The sequence below is a fragment of the Balaenoptera musculus genome, chromosome 18 (genome assembly GCF_009873245.2).
Source record: "Balaenoptera musculus isolate JJ_BM4_2016_0621 chromosome 18, mBalMus1.pri.v3, whole genome shotgun sequence".
In the NCBI taxonomy this organism is placed as follows: domain Eukaryota; kingdom Metazoa; phylum Chordata; class Mammalia; order Artiodactyla; family Balaenopteridae; genus Balaenoptera; species Balaenoptera musculus.
Window position 1 is genome coordinate 64,997,721 of NC_045802.1, and position 15,271 is coordinate 65,012,991.

At 41.3% G+C, this 15,271-nt stretch overlaps 1 protein-coding gene across 1 annotated transcript in view; it reads left to right on the top strand.

Annotated features, from left to right (window-relative positions):
• Positions 1 to 15,271, top strand: part of LOC118884069 (multidrug resistance-associated protein 4-like) — a 130,630-nt gene that overhangs the window by 48,851 nt on the left and 66,508 nt on the right. Inside the window, exon 12 of the mRNA XM_036831384.1 lies at positions 6,342 to 6,421. Within this exon, the coding sequence (XP_036687279.1) occupies positions 6,342 to 6,421 (80 nt within the window). The remainder of the gene's footprint in view (positions 1 to 6,341; positions 6,422 to 15,271) is intronic.

Below are 15,271 nucleotides of genomic sequence, written 5' to 3' on the forward strand. Positions count from 1 at the left end.
GTTGGCCTAAAAGGTTTAGGGGTCATGAATTATTTACTCTTTAGTAAATAGATTAAATCTATTTAATCTACTCTTTAGTGAGATTAAATTGAACTCTTTCCTGTAGCTTATTTTCAAAAGTGGAATTTGGAATAGATTATTTATGGTCAGCTTTGGTTCTGGTATGTGATGTCGTGAAGAGAAAACCACGTATGTTGGTTCTTTGGAAGCTGTGTTTCACAGCTTGGAACCAGACTATCCAAGCTTCTCAGTTCTATTGTCTGTCAATCAAGGAAGTGAAACTGTCAAACACCTAGTACATTTCCCTGGGATTTAGTTGTATATTCAGGATGAATCTTGGCACTTATTTGGGTTAAATATTTGATACCTGATAGTTTTACCTTATAAACTACAGGCCCTTAAGAAGTAAAGAGGAGTAATTGATCCATTTCAAAATATCAGTAGACGTTTAAAAACTATTATTGGACTGGGAGTTGGGATGTAGGTGGAGATGTTGCTTAGTTGCCTAAAGGCCTCTTGCTGCTGAGTAGCAGAGGAGGACCAGAACTTGGTGGTGTTTCCACCACTGACGGTTTCCTAAATCCTGTTGCTCTTTCTATTTCATGACATTCTTTAGGCTGCCACCATATTGACGGCCTATTCTAACAGCAAAGACTAAGAAAATGTGGCGCGCCCTGACTTCTGCAGCTCCTTCTCCTGTTCTCAGGCTCGTCTAAGCTGCATCAGTTTGTGTAAGACGAGGCAGGAAGTCCAGGCTGGCCCACCTGCCTTAGTGGCTCCCTCATGCACGCAGGGATCCTCTTCAGCCCGGTGACCGTCTCCGGGTTCCACTGAACACCCTCTCCACTGGACCCATTTTGCCCCATCCCCTTGCACGGTACCTGGAAGGTTCAGGTATATTTTCTTTGCCCCTTTGGAGGGACTCCGCTCTTTTTTTCCATTGGCTGATTGGATGTAGATCCCATTTCTCACCAGGACAATGGATCTTTTATTGTCCTCCCTGCCCTGCCACATTCCACTGGACTCAGAGCCTGGCCTTGACCCAGGACTCTTGGATTCTGAATCTCTGCAATGGCTGATCCTAATCAAAAGAATTAGGTTCTAGAACCCTTAGTGAAGCTAGCTGTGGGTGCATATAAACAAGTTCACAATATCAAAGAGTTCACGAAACACATCTGTTCTTACTTACCCTCAAGGTCAGGTGTGGCCTGGTATGGGGTCTTTTTTGCTGGTGCCTAGCGCCACTTTGTGGTAAAGAATGGGGCTTGGGCTTCCCTGGTGGCGCAGTGGTTGAGAGTCTGCCTGCCAATGCAGGGGACATGGGTTCGAGCCCTGGTCTGGGAAGATCCCACATGCCGTGGAGCAACCGCGCCCATGAGCCACAATTGCTGAGCCTGTGCGTCTGGAGCCTGTGCTCCGCAGGAGAGGCCGCGATAGTGAGAGGCCCGCGCACTGCGATGAAGAGTGACCCCCGCTTGCCACAACTAGAGAAAGCCCTTGCACAGAAAACGAAGACCCAACACAGCCAAAAATAAATAAAATAAATTTAAAAAAAAGACAATAGCAGTAGAAACAAGGTGATTAGAAGTATGTTAAAAAAAAAAAAAAAAAAGAATGGGGCTCATAAAGACACACACTACATCATGGCGAACCTCAAAAACATTACACTGAGTGAAAAAAGTCAGACCCAGAGACCACATTATTGTACGATTCCATTTCGATGTTATGTCCTGAAAAAGCAAATTTATAGAGAACGAAAGTAGATTAGTGGTTGCCTGAGGCTGGGAGTGGGAATAGGGAGTCCTGTAAATGGCACAAGGGATCTTACTGTGGGCATAAAAATGTCTTAAAACTGATTTTTGGTGATGGTTGCATCACTCAGTAAAGTTACAAAAATTCATTGAATTGTACACTTGAAATGGGCGAATTTTATGAGATGTAAAATATACCTCAATAAAAATATACCTCAGTATTTTATATGTAAATATACCTTTTTATTGTTTAAAAAAAAAATAAGGCCCAGATTAGACGTGGGAACTTACAAGTTTTAAATTACAGTTTGGTTATAAGTAAGCTGAGGAGTCCTGGGTATGGGTCAGGTGTCAGAATTCTAGAGGTGTCTGACTCCCGCTTAGATTGTAGACTCAGTTCTTAAAATATGATCATCCTGAATTTGTATTTTGACAAGAAGTTCGAATGTCATCTTTCATGATATTCTGTCTTATGGACAAGATGGAAAACTGTGAGCCAGAGCAGTTAGGAGGACCCTGATTGGTTCCTGGATACCATGGACTTCAAGGGGGGTACCTCCCTCCTCCTCTCCTCTCTTCCCCCCCTCCCTCTTTTCCTCCCTCCCTCCTCCCTTTTACCTCCTTCTTCCTCCTGCCCCTCTTTCCCTGTCTTTCTCTTGCTCTCCCCTCCCTGCTTTACCTTTTTACACAATGTGCAGTTATTGTAGAAAGATCAGAATGTCCCCAAAAATTAAAATTGTACATAATACATTATAGACTTGTTTCAGACTTGTTCGGGTTGTTTTCTACTTCTGACTTGACAAATATGCCACATTCAACCTTTTGATGAACTTATTAACTCTTGGGGATATGTTCCTAGAAATGGAATTTTGGGGTCAGAAGGGATGCACTCTTAGAGTTGCTTATACATATTGCTCAGTTGTCCCCCAAAATCTACCTGTGCAGAGCAATGTGGATTTTCATTTTTGCATGTGTCCAAAATGTGATCTGGCCTCCAGAATTTACTGTTACTGTTGGCTTCATGATTCACTATATCCTATGCAGGATAGGGGAGGTGGTGATACCAATTTACCCCAGTACCTGGGGTACTGATTTTAATCCTGAGCACAAAGCATTAACTGAGACTGGCCATCTGAGTCTGGTCAAGAGGCAGCGGCCAAGATAGGACACCATGCCTTATGAGGGATCATTGAGGAACCAAGGAGTAGTTGCTGGAAAGGATATGATTCACTTCCTTTGAGGAGTTGAAAGGCTGTCATATCAAAAGAAATTAGATTCACTTTGTGTGGTTACAAGGGCAGAAGAAGCGGCAGAGGTTGGATGTTCTAGGAAGGCAAGATTCGGTTTGATGTGAGAAATCCCTGTCTAACAGAACAGACTGAAAATGGATTGGGTTCCCGGTGTTCATGTGAATCCCCCTTCCCTCTACCTCCCTGGAGATACTCCAGTAGGGAGCACATGTCATTTGGATGAAGAGTCATGGCATGTGTGTGAAGGGAATTCATCGTAAGGATTTCATTTGGAGACTTTTGAGAAAACTTTAATACTATGAGGCCATGAACTTGAAATCACAGCTCTGTTTACAACAGCCTATCCCTAAGCCCGATGAAATACTCTGCAAATACCATTCATTCTCTTAATGTTTCTTAGTGCAAGGAAGTAGCTACTGAACTTTCTGATTTCACATTTTCTACACTCAGCTCATTGGTGAACAAGACTTTAGTTTTTTGACCTGCTTTGACGTTCGGTTCCATTTTTGTAGTCATTGTGTGGGGAGATAGTTTTTCTCATTGTTTTTGTTTTCCTTGTATTTTACACTATTTGCCAAACCCTGGGTCTCTCAGACCTTAAGACTTGCACATCTGGTGAAAGGTAAAGGGGTAGTTTTCACTTACTGTTCATCCCTGAGTAGCCTTTTCATCTTAAAAAATTCCTGTACTGCTTTCAACACTTTCTAAGACAAATCATACTTGCAGTGTTTCTGAATCCTGCTATGTTAAAAAGTTGCATTTTTCCGTCAAAGAAATCACAAGCGTTTAAACTATGTCTTTTTTGACATGTATTTTCCTTATTTCTATATTGCTACTTTGGGAAGTTAAAAAATGACTGGGAGGCCGTAAAATCCATAAGAATATGTGGAAAAACTGTCCATCTGATTTTAATATTTTTAAAGCAGAATTGATTAAATAACAGCCCAAGCTCTTGCCCCTCAAAGCATGATCTGGGAAACTGCCATCACCTGGCCACTTGGAAGAAATGCAGACTCTCTAGCTCCCCCCAGCACTCCTGAATCAGATTCTGCATTTTAACAAGTGGACCTTCCCACAGTACCTGGTAGACTTTCCCAGGTGACATGATGCTGCAGAACCTGGGGGGAATAGTCATCATCTCACCTTGGTGGTTGAGCACCTGTTAACTCACCGGGCATTGTGACTGGCTTCTTTTCACCTGCACGAGCCCATTTAATCCTGAGAATCACCTTCTAAAGCAGGCATTCCTAGAGGCTCTGAAAATTTGTCCCTGGTCCTCCAAACGTGGCACCAAAAGACAGTTTCCGGAGTCTGTATTTCCTAAGCCTGAGACAGGAGGATTGAGGCCCGGCCTGTGACGGCCTGGCCTGGCCAAGGGCGAAAGCCTCCAATGTCTGCAGCTCCCGGCTTGGGCGCACCCTGTGCCTCCGGTGAGCCAGGCGCCCTGTGGAGGGCGGCCCAGCCGGCCCAGCCCGGCAGCGGGACCTCAGCGCCCAGCCTCTGCTCATTCAGGGTCCAGCTGGGGCTTGGTGTGAAGGGCCTCGGGAGGAAGTCGCCTCTGACAGAGGTCAGGAAGAGCACCTAGAGGTCCCACATCTCACCTGCAGGCTGGCCTCCTGGAGCCTTCATTACGAAAGAAATTCAGGGGCCTCGATAAACACATTTCTCAGGAGTTGCTACCCCAAAGTAGGCCGTTATGTTTGTGTGTGTGTGTGTGTGTGTGTGTCTTCGATTTCTTTAAATTTAATCATAAAACGACTAGTGTCGACTGAAAAAAAATGTACAGCCTAAAAGTTGAGAGTTATGCTTTATTCTGTGGACAAAACTGAGGACTTAAGCCCGGGACACGCCTCTGAGATAGCTCTGAGACGCTGCTCCGAAGAGGCAAGGCAGGGGGGAGCCAGGGTAAGTAGGAGTTTTTGCAACAAAGAACAGGTAGTCAGCATATCAAAAGATTACTGTTAATAAAAGAAAACCAGACATCTCAAGTTAGGGAATTTAGTGCTTTTCTATGTATGGGAAGATGCAACAGTCTAGGCTCACCGAAATCATTCCTTTGATGTGCACCTCAGCTATCCGGGGCCAGTATCCTGTGTTTTCTCATCCTGAGTTTCCTCAGGGTGCACCATCGCAGGGTTGGCTGCAGTGCCTGATGGCTGCAACATCCTTTGTTTACTTGATACAGCAGGCGGCATTTTTAGTTCACACTAGATATTTATTAGAAATTATTTCTCATCTTCCAATCCTGCAGCCTTTAGGATATACTGTTTTCGTGGATTCTGAGAAAGGAAATAAAATCAATGATGATCTTTAGTCACTAAGTAATATTTCTGTTTTCCTGCTTCCATCCCTCTGGTCTTCTTGGATGCTTAAGCATGAGTCTGTGTTTGTCACACCCAGTGCACCTCTGAAAATAACAACTTATTACCCCGGTAGTAAACTCACAACTTGGAAATGGCAGGAATCCACAATTTCCCAAAATGTGAGGTCCTGTGAGCCATCTGGAGGGAAAAAATTACAGAGAAGTTATAATTATGTTTATTTAAAAAGTATCACTTAGCAAAATTACTTTTGATAACTAAAGCAAAATTAGTGTGACAATTAGGATTAATTTAGGTATTGTGCAACTGTTTATTTGCTGACTTAGCACTTGGAATGAGTCTTAGATGGGATGGATCTAAAAGGAGGGAACATTCTCAAATCCACCAGCCCTTCCCGATACTGCCACAAGATTTTCCCCCCATTCTTTTTTTTTTTTTAAAAATAAATTTATTTATTTTATTTTTAGCTGCATTGGGTCTTCATTCCTTGCAGTCTTTCTCTGGTTGCGGCGAGCGGGGTCTACTCTTTGTTGTGGTGTGCGGGCTTCTCATTGCGGTGGCTTCTCTTGTTGCGGAGCACGGGCTCTAGGCGCGCGGGCTTCAGTAGTTGTGGCACGTGGGCTCAAGAACACAGCCTCGGTAGTTGTGCTGCACGGGCTTAGTTGCTCCGTGGCATGTGGGATCTTCCCAGACCAGGGCTCGAACCCACGTCCCCTGCATCGGCAGGCGGATTCTTAACCACTGCGCCACCAGGGAAGCCCCTCCCCCCAGTCTTTTATAATAAAAACCAGGTTTCAATTTCGGCTCCCCACCCACTGCCATTTGGTGGCATTTTTGTTTCTCTTTAGATATCATTCTATTTTCTCTTTCTTTACCACTGACATTGGCTTATTTCATATGAATCTGTAATATATTACATACATATACTTTAAAAATATTGTTTTGATTTGTTTATGAATTGTTTCTCTTAAAGGGTATATCTGGGGAAATGAGTAATTTCTAATATCCTGTTCTTGCAGGAAGAATTTTGAATCGTTTCTCCAAAGACATTGGGCATATGGATGACTTGCTGCCCCTGACATTTCTTGATTTCATCCAGGTAAGGTAACAGTCATGTCAGAGTTCTCACAGCGCAAAGCAAAGTGCCTGTTTTTCAAGGCCTTTTTTCACAGGGGCTGAGGTGGGCCTTTCAGCCTGACTGTGTTATCTTAATTAAGTAAAAGGCCACGTTTGTAAGAGAAAGGTGTGGTTGTGATCGGGAGGCTGAGTTAACATGAGTGACACCTGCTGTAGGAGTGGCTACACAGTCAAGGTTGGTTCGAAGCAGCGACATGCTTGGTAAGTGGTTCTCCCGCTGCCGTTGAGGCATCTGGTGTGGATTCCCTTTACTGTGAGCACATTTCACAACAGAGAAACAATCACCTCTCATGGTAGCCTAGATTAACTAAATTATGCATCGGATTACCACAAAGGACAAATATTTACTGCACCAGTTTTTTTTTGGATAAAGCCAGGTGGGGTTACTTACAAAGAAAAGAATAGTAATAATAAGGTGAAAATAATACTTGAGCAAGGACGATAGAGAGCAGTAATGGAAGATACAAAGATACGGGATCAAAGTCATCTTAGAAAATGTCTTTGTTTGTTTTTGTAGACAGCTTTTCTTTTCACACATTGATTGCTCTGTCTTAAGGTGTCTTTTTAAAAAAAAAAGACAGAAATACCCACAGGAATATCTTGTATTCAGCCTTTGTTTTGTCTTAAGGTGTCTTTTAAAAAAAATAGACAGAAATACCCACAGGAATATCTTGTATCCAGCCTTTGTTTTGTCTGTGAACTTGAGGTTCTGAAGAATAACGTTGGGTCATCTCATCTCTCATCCTCTCATTCAGTATTGTTGCTCATGTGGGATGTTTTTTCTGTTATTGAATTTTGTCTACTTTACAGTGATTCAGGCTGTGGGGACTTCCTTCATTAATTAATTAATTTTGGAAATGAAATGTATTTATCAGAAGCTGCACAGAGACATGCAGCAATGAATATCTCACTGCAAACAGCATAGCCTATGGGCAAAGGCTTCCACTGTTTACCAACGTGAACTAAGCTGAGACTCAGAGGCAGAGTACTTTTACTGCAAAGATGTTTGATGGAATATGTCTGATTTTTTTTTTCTCTTCTGCAAACTTATAAATATGTCCTGCTGGGATAAGCCATGTGATTTATCCCCAGAAGCGATCTTTCACTATAACAGTGTCACGTTTTGACAGTGATTATTAATTACATTGAGATTTTGTGAAAGGTTCTGTTTCTTTGCTACTACAAGCAAGGCCAAGGTTAGGTTTCCAAAGCTGGCCGGCCCACTGTGTGCTGAGCCCATGCTTAGTTAACCATCATGATCAGAATCCGTCACATGTTTTTGTATGACGTATAGAGGGACAGGGAGAGATGCTACCTGATTTCAGATAAAACACGCGCAGTCGTGTGAGGAGAGAAAATTCTGGTCTCACTGATTTCCAGTCCCAGCTCTGCCACTTTTAGTTCAGTTATCTTGAAGTTTGGGGCCTCCAGGTGGAGGCGTCCTGCAGGTCATTGGAAGTAAGAGTCTGGTGTTTGAGAGAGAGACCTGGGATGAGCGTGGTGCCTGCGTATTCTTCACTGAGCAGGTAAACGCTGAATCCGTGACAATGGATAAGATTGCCCAGAGAGAGTGAAGCATTTTTAGGGACCAAGATCAGAAACTTACGGAAGCCTCCATGTTCAGAGAGGAAGCAGAGAGAGGAGGGAAGCAGAGGAGACACACGATGAACAGCAAGGAAGAGAGGAGGAAATAGGTTGGGGAACCTAGGAAGGACAGGCCTGTTCAATGCAAAGAAGGTAAGTCTGTGGAAAGTTGTCAGTTGATTTGGAATCAGGGCGTCTGGTGACCAGAAGAGCAGGTTTCAGATGTGAGGAGGCCCCATTGCAAAGGGCTGAGAATGGAGGAGGCGTGGAGGAAGCTGAAGTGAAGGCAGGCTACTCCTGGAAGGAGTTTGACTGAAACAGGAGAGAGGCCCATCCGGAATGTAGGGTCTGCGGAGGAGTTGCTGGTTGGGTGTTTAGTTTTGGGGTTGGGGGTGTGTGGTGGGTAATATTTTCCTCTGTCCCTCCTTCCCCTCAACAAACAGGGATTAGCGTTGAGGCCCTGAAGTCCAGGGGTGAGTCAGGCAGGAATCCTCCCCTCCAGGCCCCCAAGGGGAGGGAGCCACCCAGAGATTCACCCCTTGCCGCCTTTGGAATCCTAACTGTGGCAGCGCCCTGGAGGAAGTTCTGGAAAGCTAACTGGGTGTGGGGCTGGAGGTAGTAAGGGAGCCTGGTCCAGGAGGTGGGCGTGGCTTCTAGAAAGCGACCTTTGATCCCAGATGAGAGGTAAAGGCTGCTGTGGATAGGGGGCAGGAGGGGCTGCCTGAAGCCGTGTTCCCAGTGGGAACCAGTCTTTTCTCTCTGTCGTCAACTGAGAGTGGGATCGGGAACGGGCTTGAAGGTGTTGTTCAGTTCTGTTTTAAAGGACATAGTGCCAAATGTGTTGGAACTCATTTTTGATGATTCTGCTTATCCTTGGTATATTTGATAAACCTTGGAGGATACTTGATCATGTTCTTTTTTTTCTTTTTTAATTTAATTAATTAATTAATTTTTGGCTGCATTGGGTCTTCGTTGCTGTGCGCGGGCTTCTCATTGCAGTGGCTTCTCTTGTTGCGCACCACGGGCTCTAGGCACACGGGCTTCAGTAGTTGTGGCACTCAGGCTCAGTAGTTGTGGCTCACGGGCTCTAGAGCTCAGGCTCAGTAGTTGTGGCACACGGGCCTAGTTGCTCCGCGGCATGTGGGATCTTCCCGGACCAGGGCTCGAACCCGTGTCCCCTGCATTGGCAGGCGGATTCTTAACCACTGAGCCACCAGGGAAGTCCGATCATGTTCATTTTTATTTTTACTACTTCTAAAGTGTTTATTCCATATACTTTTCCTCATCTGATTCCTTGTCATTCCTGTAAATGAGATATCAGATAATTCATTTAATATTTTGTAATAGTGATGCCAAGTATGGCTGATGAAAACCCTGGGTTCTGAGTAGTGGTCCACACTGCAGGACAGTCCATTCCCACAGGCAGTGTCATTCAGAGACCACATCCCAACAGCGGGGCGATCACGAGTTTGTACACCGTCATGTACACTGACTCTTGCAGCCACCAGATACGTTGCCTGTCCAGTCACATTATAGTTGCTGGCCGAAGTGGAGTGTTTGCAACTCCAAAGGAAGAAGGAAGGCAGCATAAAAAAAAAATTATGTAGTGTGACTCCACATGATAATCATTTATGATGTCAGCAGCTTTAAAGTGTGGTGGAGTGGGAGCCCCGCAGTCTCCCTTTCCAAGCTTAAATCCTAGCTCTCCCTCTTACTGTTTCTGCCCCACAAAGCCACACTCTCCTTATCTGTAAAATAAAGAAAATAATACCAAATTCCGTAAGGGTTGTTGGGAAAACAAAGTGAAGTCATTTTAATAAAATTCTTTGCATAACATCTAAGTGCAGGTTGAGCACTAAATAATGGGTAGTTATTTTTTAAATACCACATGTAGGGACTTCCCTGGTGGTCCAGTGGCTAGGACTCCACCCTCCCAGTGCAGGGGGCCTGGGTTCGATCCCTGATCAGGGAGCTAGATCCCACATGCCTCAACTAAGAGTTTGCACGCCACGACTAAAAGATCCCACATGCCGCAACGAAGATCGACGATCCTGTGTGCCGCAACTAAGACCCTGTGCAGCCAAATAAATAAATAAATAAAAATTTTAAAATAAATAAACACCACATGTATTTTTAAGTAGGAGAAATAGTCTGATAATGGCATTATGTTGTGTTAAAATTATTGTCACAGACAGTTTCCAGGCTCATAAATATCGCCTCGTGAGTTTGTATTACAGAGATTCTAGGTGTGTAATCCCTGATGATTTTAATGGACACTTTCCCATGTAGACTCACAGAATAAAAATCAATTATTTTCAAGATAGACCATTGAGCACGAAATATTTCAAATTAATATAGTTTTCATACGATTTGCCAAAGTCCCAGATAACATTGAGTAAGGAATCTTAATTATCTACAATTCTTGTCATTAAAATCATCACTTCCAAGAAGTCTTCCTATTAGTAAAATAAGTGAAGATGAAGGTAAGATGTGGAAGTCAGGTTTAGGCATTTTAATTTTGTTTAACAAAGTTTGGGAACTGCTCTGAGCATGTGAAGTTGCACACAGCTGCCCTCAGCAAAATGCTGTAATTTATTGAGGAAAATTGAATTGCAAAACCTTTTTTCCCCACACACCCCTCTTTCAGGGAAAAAAAAAAAAAAATCAGCGGCTTGACTGAGCTTAAACAACTGACTTTTCATATCCTTTCATGGACACAAAGGGCTAATCCTGAGGCTACTTGAGCCACCAATGCTGGCAGTGGTGGGGACCACCATGGAACGTGTCATTCCCTCCTCACCACACACAAAACACATTGACTGCAGCTTTATGAAGTGAAAATGCCCAAGAAAAAGAAAATGTGAAGGAGGTGTTCTCAGTCATTTCTTTCCAGAGGGGGGAGCACAAAAGAACAAGCTGCTGCATCTGGATATTGAGAACAAAGCAAGCCTGAGACCAGGGCCTAATAGCTTGGGTCACTTGCTTTTATAGAAGCAAAGAGTGGAACTGCCTTTACTTGTCTCAGTACCACTGACCCTTGCATTTCATTGTGTAGAGATGTCAGGGAAAGTGTGTAGAAAGCATCTCAGCCTCTCTCACTGAACAATGACTTTGTCATTTTGAGGTTTCTGTGGTGTGTTGATCCCTTCCCCACCCCCTCCCTCAAATCCCCATTGGAGATATTTATTTTACTATATATTTAATACTATTCCTTTATGAATACTTTCTTCCAGTCTGTGGCTTGCCTTTTTACATCCTTAATGGAGATCAAGTTTCAATTTTGATGAAGTCTAACATGTACCCTATTGTTTCTTTTGTAGTTCATGTTTTTGTATCCTAAGAAATCTTTGTATCCTTAGGAGCATGAAGATATTGATACTTTCCTATTGTTCTACCTTTTTAGAAATTGATGCATCTTGCATTATTTTTTGTGTATGAAAGAGTAGTACATGGTTGAGGTTTATTTTTTATTCTAGCCACATTTGTTAAAAACACTTTTATGCACTGAATTGGCACCTTGGTTAAAAATCATTTGACTGTATTTGAGGACATCTGCATCTGTATACTTTATTTTGTTCCACCGACCTGTTTATCTATCCTTATACCAATACTGCAGTCTTGGTTATTATACATTTTAGTAAGACTTGAAATCCAGTAGTTCAAGTCTTCTAATTTTGTACTTCTTTGTCAAGCTTGTTTTGATCATTCTAGATTCTTTACTTTTCTGTGTAAATTTTAGAAGCCTTTTCAAGTTGTTTTTTCCTGCTGGAATTTTTATTAATATTTTCTTTTATCTATAGATCGATTTGAGGAGTCTGAGTCTTAACAATGTTGAATCTGCAATTATGAATATGGTATCTCTCTCCACTTATTTAGGTTTTCTTTAATTTTAGGAATGTTTTGTAATTTTTAGTATAGACATCTTACACTTCTTTGGTTTAACTTATTCCTGAATATTTGATGTTTTTTTCATTACATTATTGGATTGTTTTTAATACCATTTTCAACTGCTTATTGATAGTTTATAGAAATACAGTTGATTTATTTGTGAATTCATTTTGCATTTCCTGGAGTTGGTGGTGGTGCTTTTAAAAATTCTGTAGGATTTTGTATATAAACAATCATGTCAGCTGTAAATAATGACAGTTTCACTTCTTCATTTCCAATATTTATTTTCCTTTCTAGACTTATTGTTGTGGCTAGAGTTTCCAGTACACCATGGAATAGAAGTGACATTCTTGTACTCTTAGGGCAAAGTCTTTCAATATTTTTTCATTATGAATGATCTGAACTGTGATTTTTTAGGTAGATATCTGTTATCAGATTGAAAGCTTTTCCTTTAATTCCTCAATTGCCAAGAGTTTTACTTTTTTTTTTTTAAATCAAGAACAGGTGTTGAATTTGGACAAATATTTTTTCTACATCTCTTCAGATAATCATATGATTATTCACCTTTATTCTTTTAATGTGAATTATAGTGATTGGTATTTGAAGGTTAACCTTACATTCCTGGAATAAACTCCACTTGGTCACGATATAGTATCTTTTTTTTTAATGTGTCGTTGTATGTAATTTGTTAATGTTTTGTCAAGAATTTTTGTTTCTGTTGTTCATGAGAATATGGGTCTGTAATTTGCTTTTCTTGAACTATTTTGTCAGCTATTGGTATCAGAATTATGCAGGCCTCAAAAAAGACATAGGAAATATTTCCATTTTGTGGTGGTCAGTTTTATGTGTCAGCTTGACCAGACTACATTCCCCAGTTATTCAATCAAAAGGTAATCTAGGTGTTGTTGTGTAGGTATTTTGTAGATGTGATTAAAGTCCATAATCAGTTGATTTTAAGTAAGAACGATTATCCTGGGTAGTCTGGGTGGGCACAGTTCAGTCAGTTGGAAAGGCTTAGGAGCTAAGCCTTCCCTGAAGAAAAAGAAATTCTGCCTGTGGGTAATAGCCTCAGCCCCTGCACAAGAGTTCCAGCGTATCCTTTGTAACAGCCAGCCCTGTGAATTTTGGACTTGCCTAGCCAAGTTTGATTGTGGAGTATTATCATTTTTATATTGTTAGATTCAGTCTATTGGTATGTTGTTTAATGTTCTTAAGACAGTTTGGTTTATAATTTTTCTTTCTTTTAATGTCTTTGTCTGGTTTTTACATCATAATGCTGTACTCAAATTTCCTGGAAGAGTTTGGTAAAAATTCTTTTGTACAATTTATTTGTGTAGCCCTCTTGGCCTAAAGTCTTTTCTGTGGATACAAATTCTTTTTTTGGGGGGGCCACACTGTGAAACTTGCAGGCTCTTAGTTCCCCAACCAGGGATTGAACCTGGCACCCCGGCAGTGAGAGCACCAAGTCCTAACCACTGAACTACCAGGGAATTCCCCTGGATTCAAATTCTTAATTCAATATGGAATTATTCAGATTTTCTGTGTCTTATGTCAGTCTTTGTATGTCATTTTCCAAGATATTTGTCCTTTGCATTAAAATTTAAAAATTATCAGCACAATGTTTACTATATCCTCTTATAATATCCATGGTATCTCTTGTGTTATCCTCTTTTAATTCAAATTAATGGTAAATTTCCCATTTTTTTTTTTCCCTTACATTTCATGGTGCTTTCAAAGAACCAAGCTTTGTATTTGTTGATTTTTCTGCTTAGAAGTTAGTTTTCTATTACATTCATGTCTACTTTTTTCTTATTTCCATTCTTCTACATACTTTAGTTTAATATGCTGGGTTTTTTTTTTTTTTTAAGCTATATATTTTCTCTTGAATACTTTTTTTTTTTTTTAATTAATTAATTTATTTATTTATTTATTTTTGGCTGTGTTGGGTCTTCGTTTCTGTACGAGGGCTTTCTCTAGTTGTGGCAAGTGGGGGCCACTCTTCATCGCAATGCGCAGGCCTCTTACTGTCGCGGCCTCTCCCGCTGCGGAGCACAGGCTCCAGATGCGCAGGCTCAGTAGTTGTGGCTCACGGGCTTAGTCGCTCCGCGGCATGTGGGATCTTCCCAGACCAGGGCTCGAACCCGTGTCCTCTGCATTGGCAGGCAGACTCCCAACCACTGCGCCACCAGGGAAGCCCCTTTTTTTTTAATTATAAGATATATTTTAAATTCTTGACTTTTAGCTTTTTCTTTTTGTAAGACTTTATTTTTTGTTAGGGCATTTTTGCAGTTCACAACAAAATTACGAGGATGATATAGAGATTTCCCATGTATTCTCTGTAGCCTTTAAAAAAATGTTTAAACTGTAAATTTACCTCTAAGCACAGCTTTAGTTTGCAGCCCTCAAATTTTAATATGAGTAGATTTTCATTTTCTTTTGTCAAAATACTTTCTAATTTTATTGTAATTTTTGAACTAGGTGATATTTTCAAGTGTATTAGTGAGCTTCCAAACATTTATTAATTTTCTACTTACCTTTTTGTCACCGATTTCTAGTTAAATCCATGTAGGTTAGAATATGTTGTGTACAATTTCTGTCCCTTGAAGTTTGTTGATTCTTGCTTTAGTATAGCATACATGTAACTGAAAAGAATGTATTATGTAGTTATTTACTGCAGTATTATATATTTCTTAATTAGGTCAAGTTTGTTCATCATGTTTTCACAATCTTCTATATCCCTCTTGATGTTTATCTGCTTGTTTTATCAGTTATTGAGGTGAGTTTAATTCTCCCACTGTGAGTATGGAATTGTCTATTTCTCCTGAGTTCTGTCAGATTTTCCTTTATATATTTTGAGCTATGTTATTAAAGGATGATATAAATTTAGACTTTAAAAAATATCTTCTGGATAAATCGACCCTTTATTCTTATGAAACATTTTCCTTATTTCTAGGAATCCTTCCTAACTTCATGTTCATAGTAGTGTAGATAGGTACTCCAGCTTTCTTTTGGCTAGTGTTTTTATGGGGTACCTTTTTCAACGTTTCATCTCCACCTTCATGTGCTATTTTTTTTTTTTTTTTAAAGGAATTCCTTTATTTTTATTATTTATTTATTTATCTTTGAATGAGTTGGGTCTTCGTTTCTGTGCAAGGGCTTTCTCTAGCTGCAGCAAGCTGGGGCCACTCTTCATCGCGGTGCGCGGGCCTCTCACTATCGCGGCCTCTCCTGTTGCGGAGCACAGGCTCCAGATGCGCAGGCTCAGTAATTGTGGCTCACGGGCCTAGTTGCTCCGCGGCATGTGGGATCCTCCCAGACCAGGGCTCGAACCCGTGTTCCC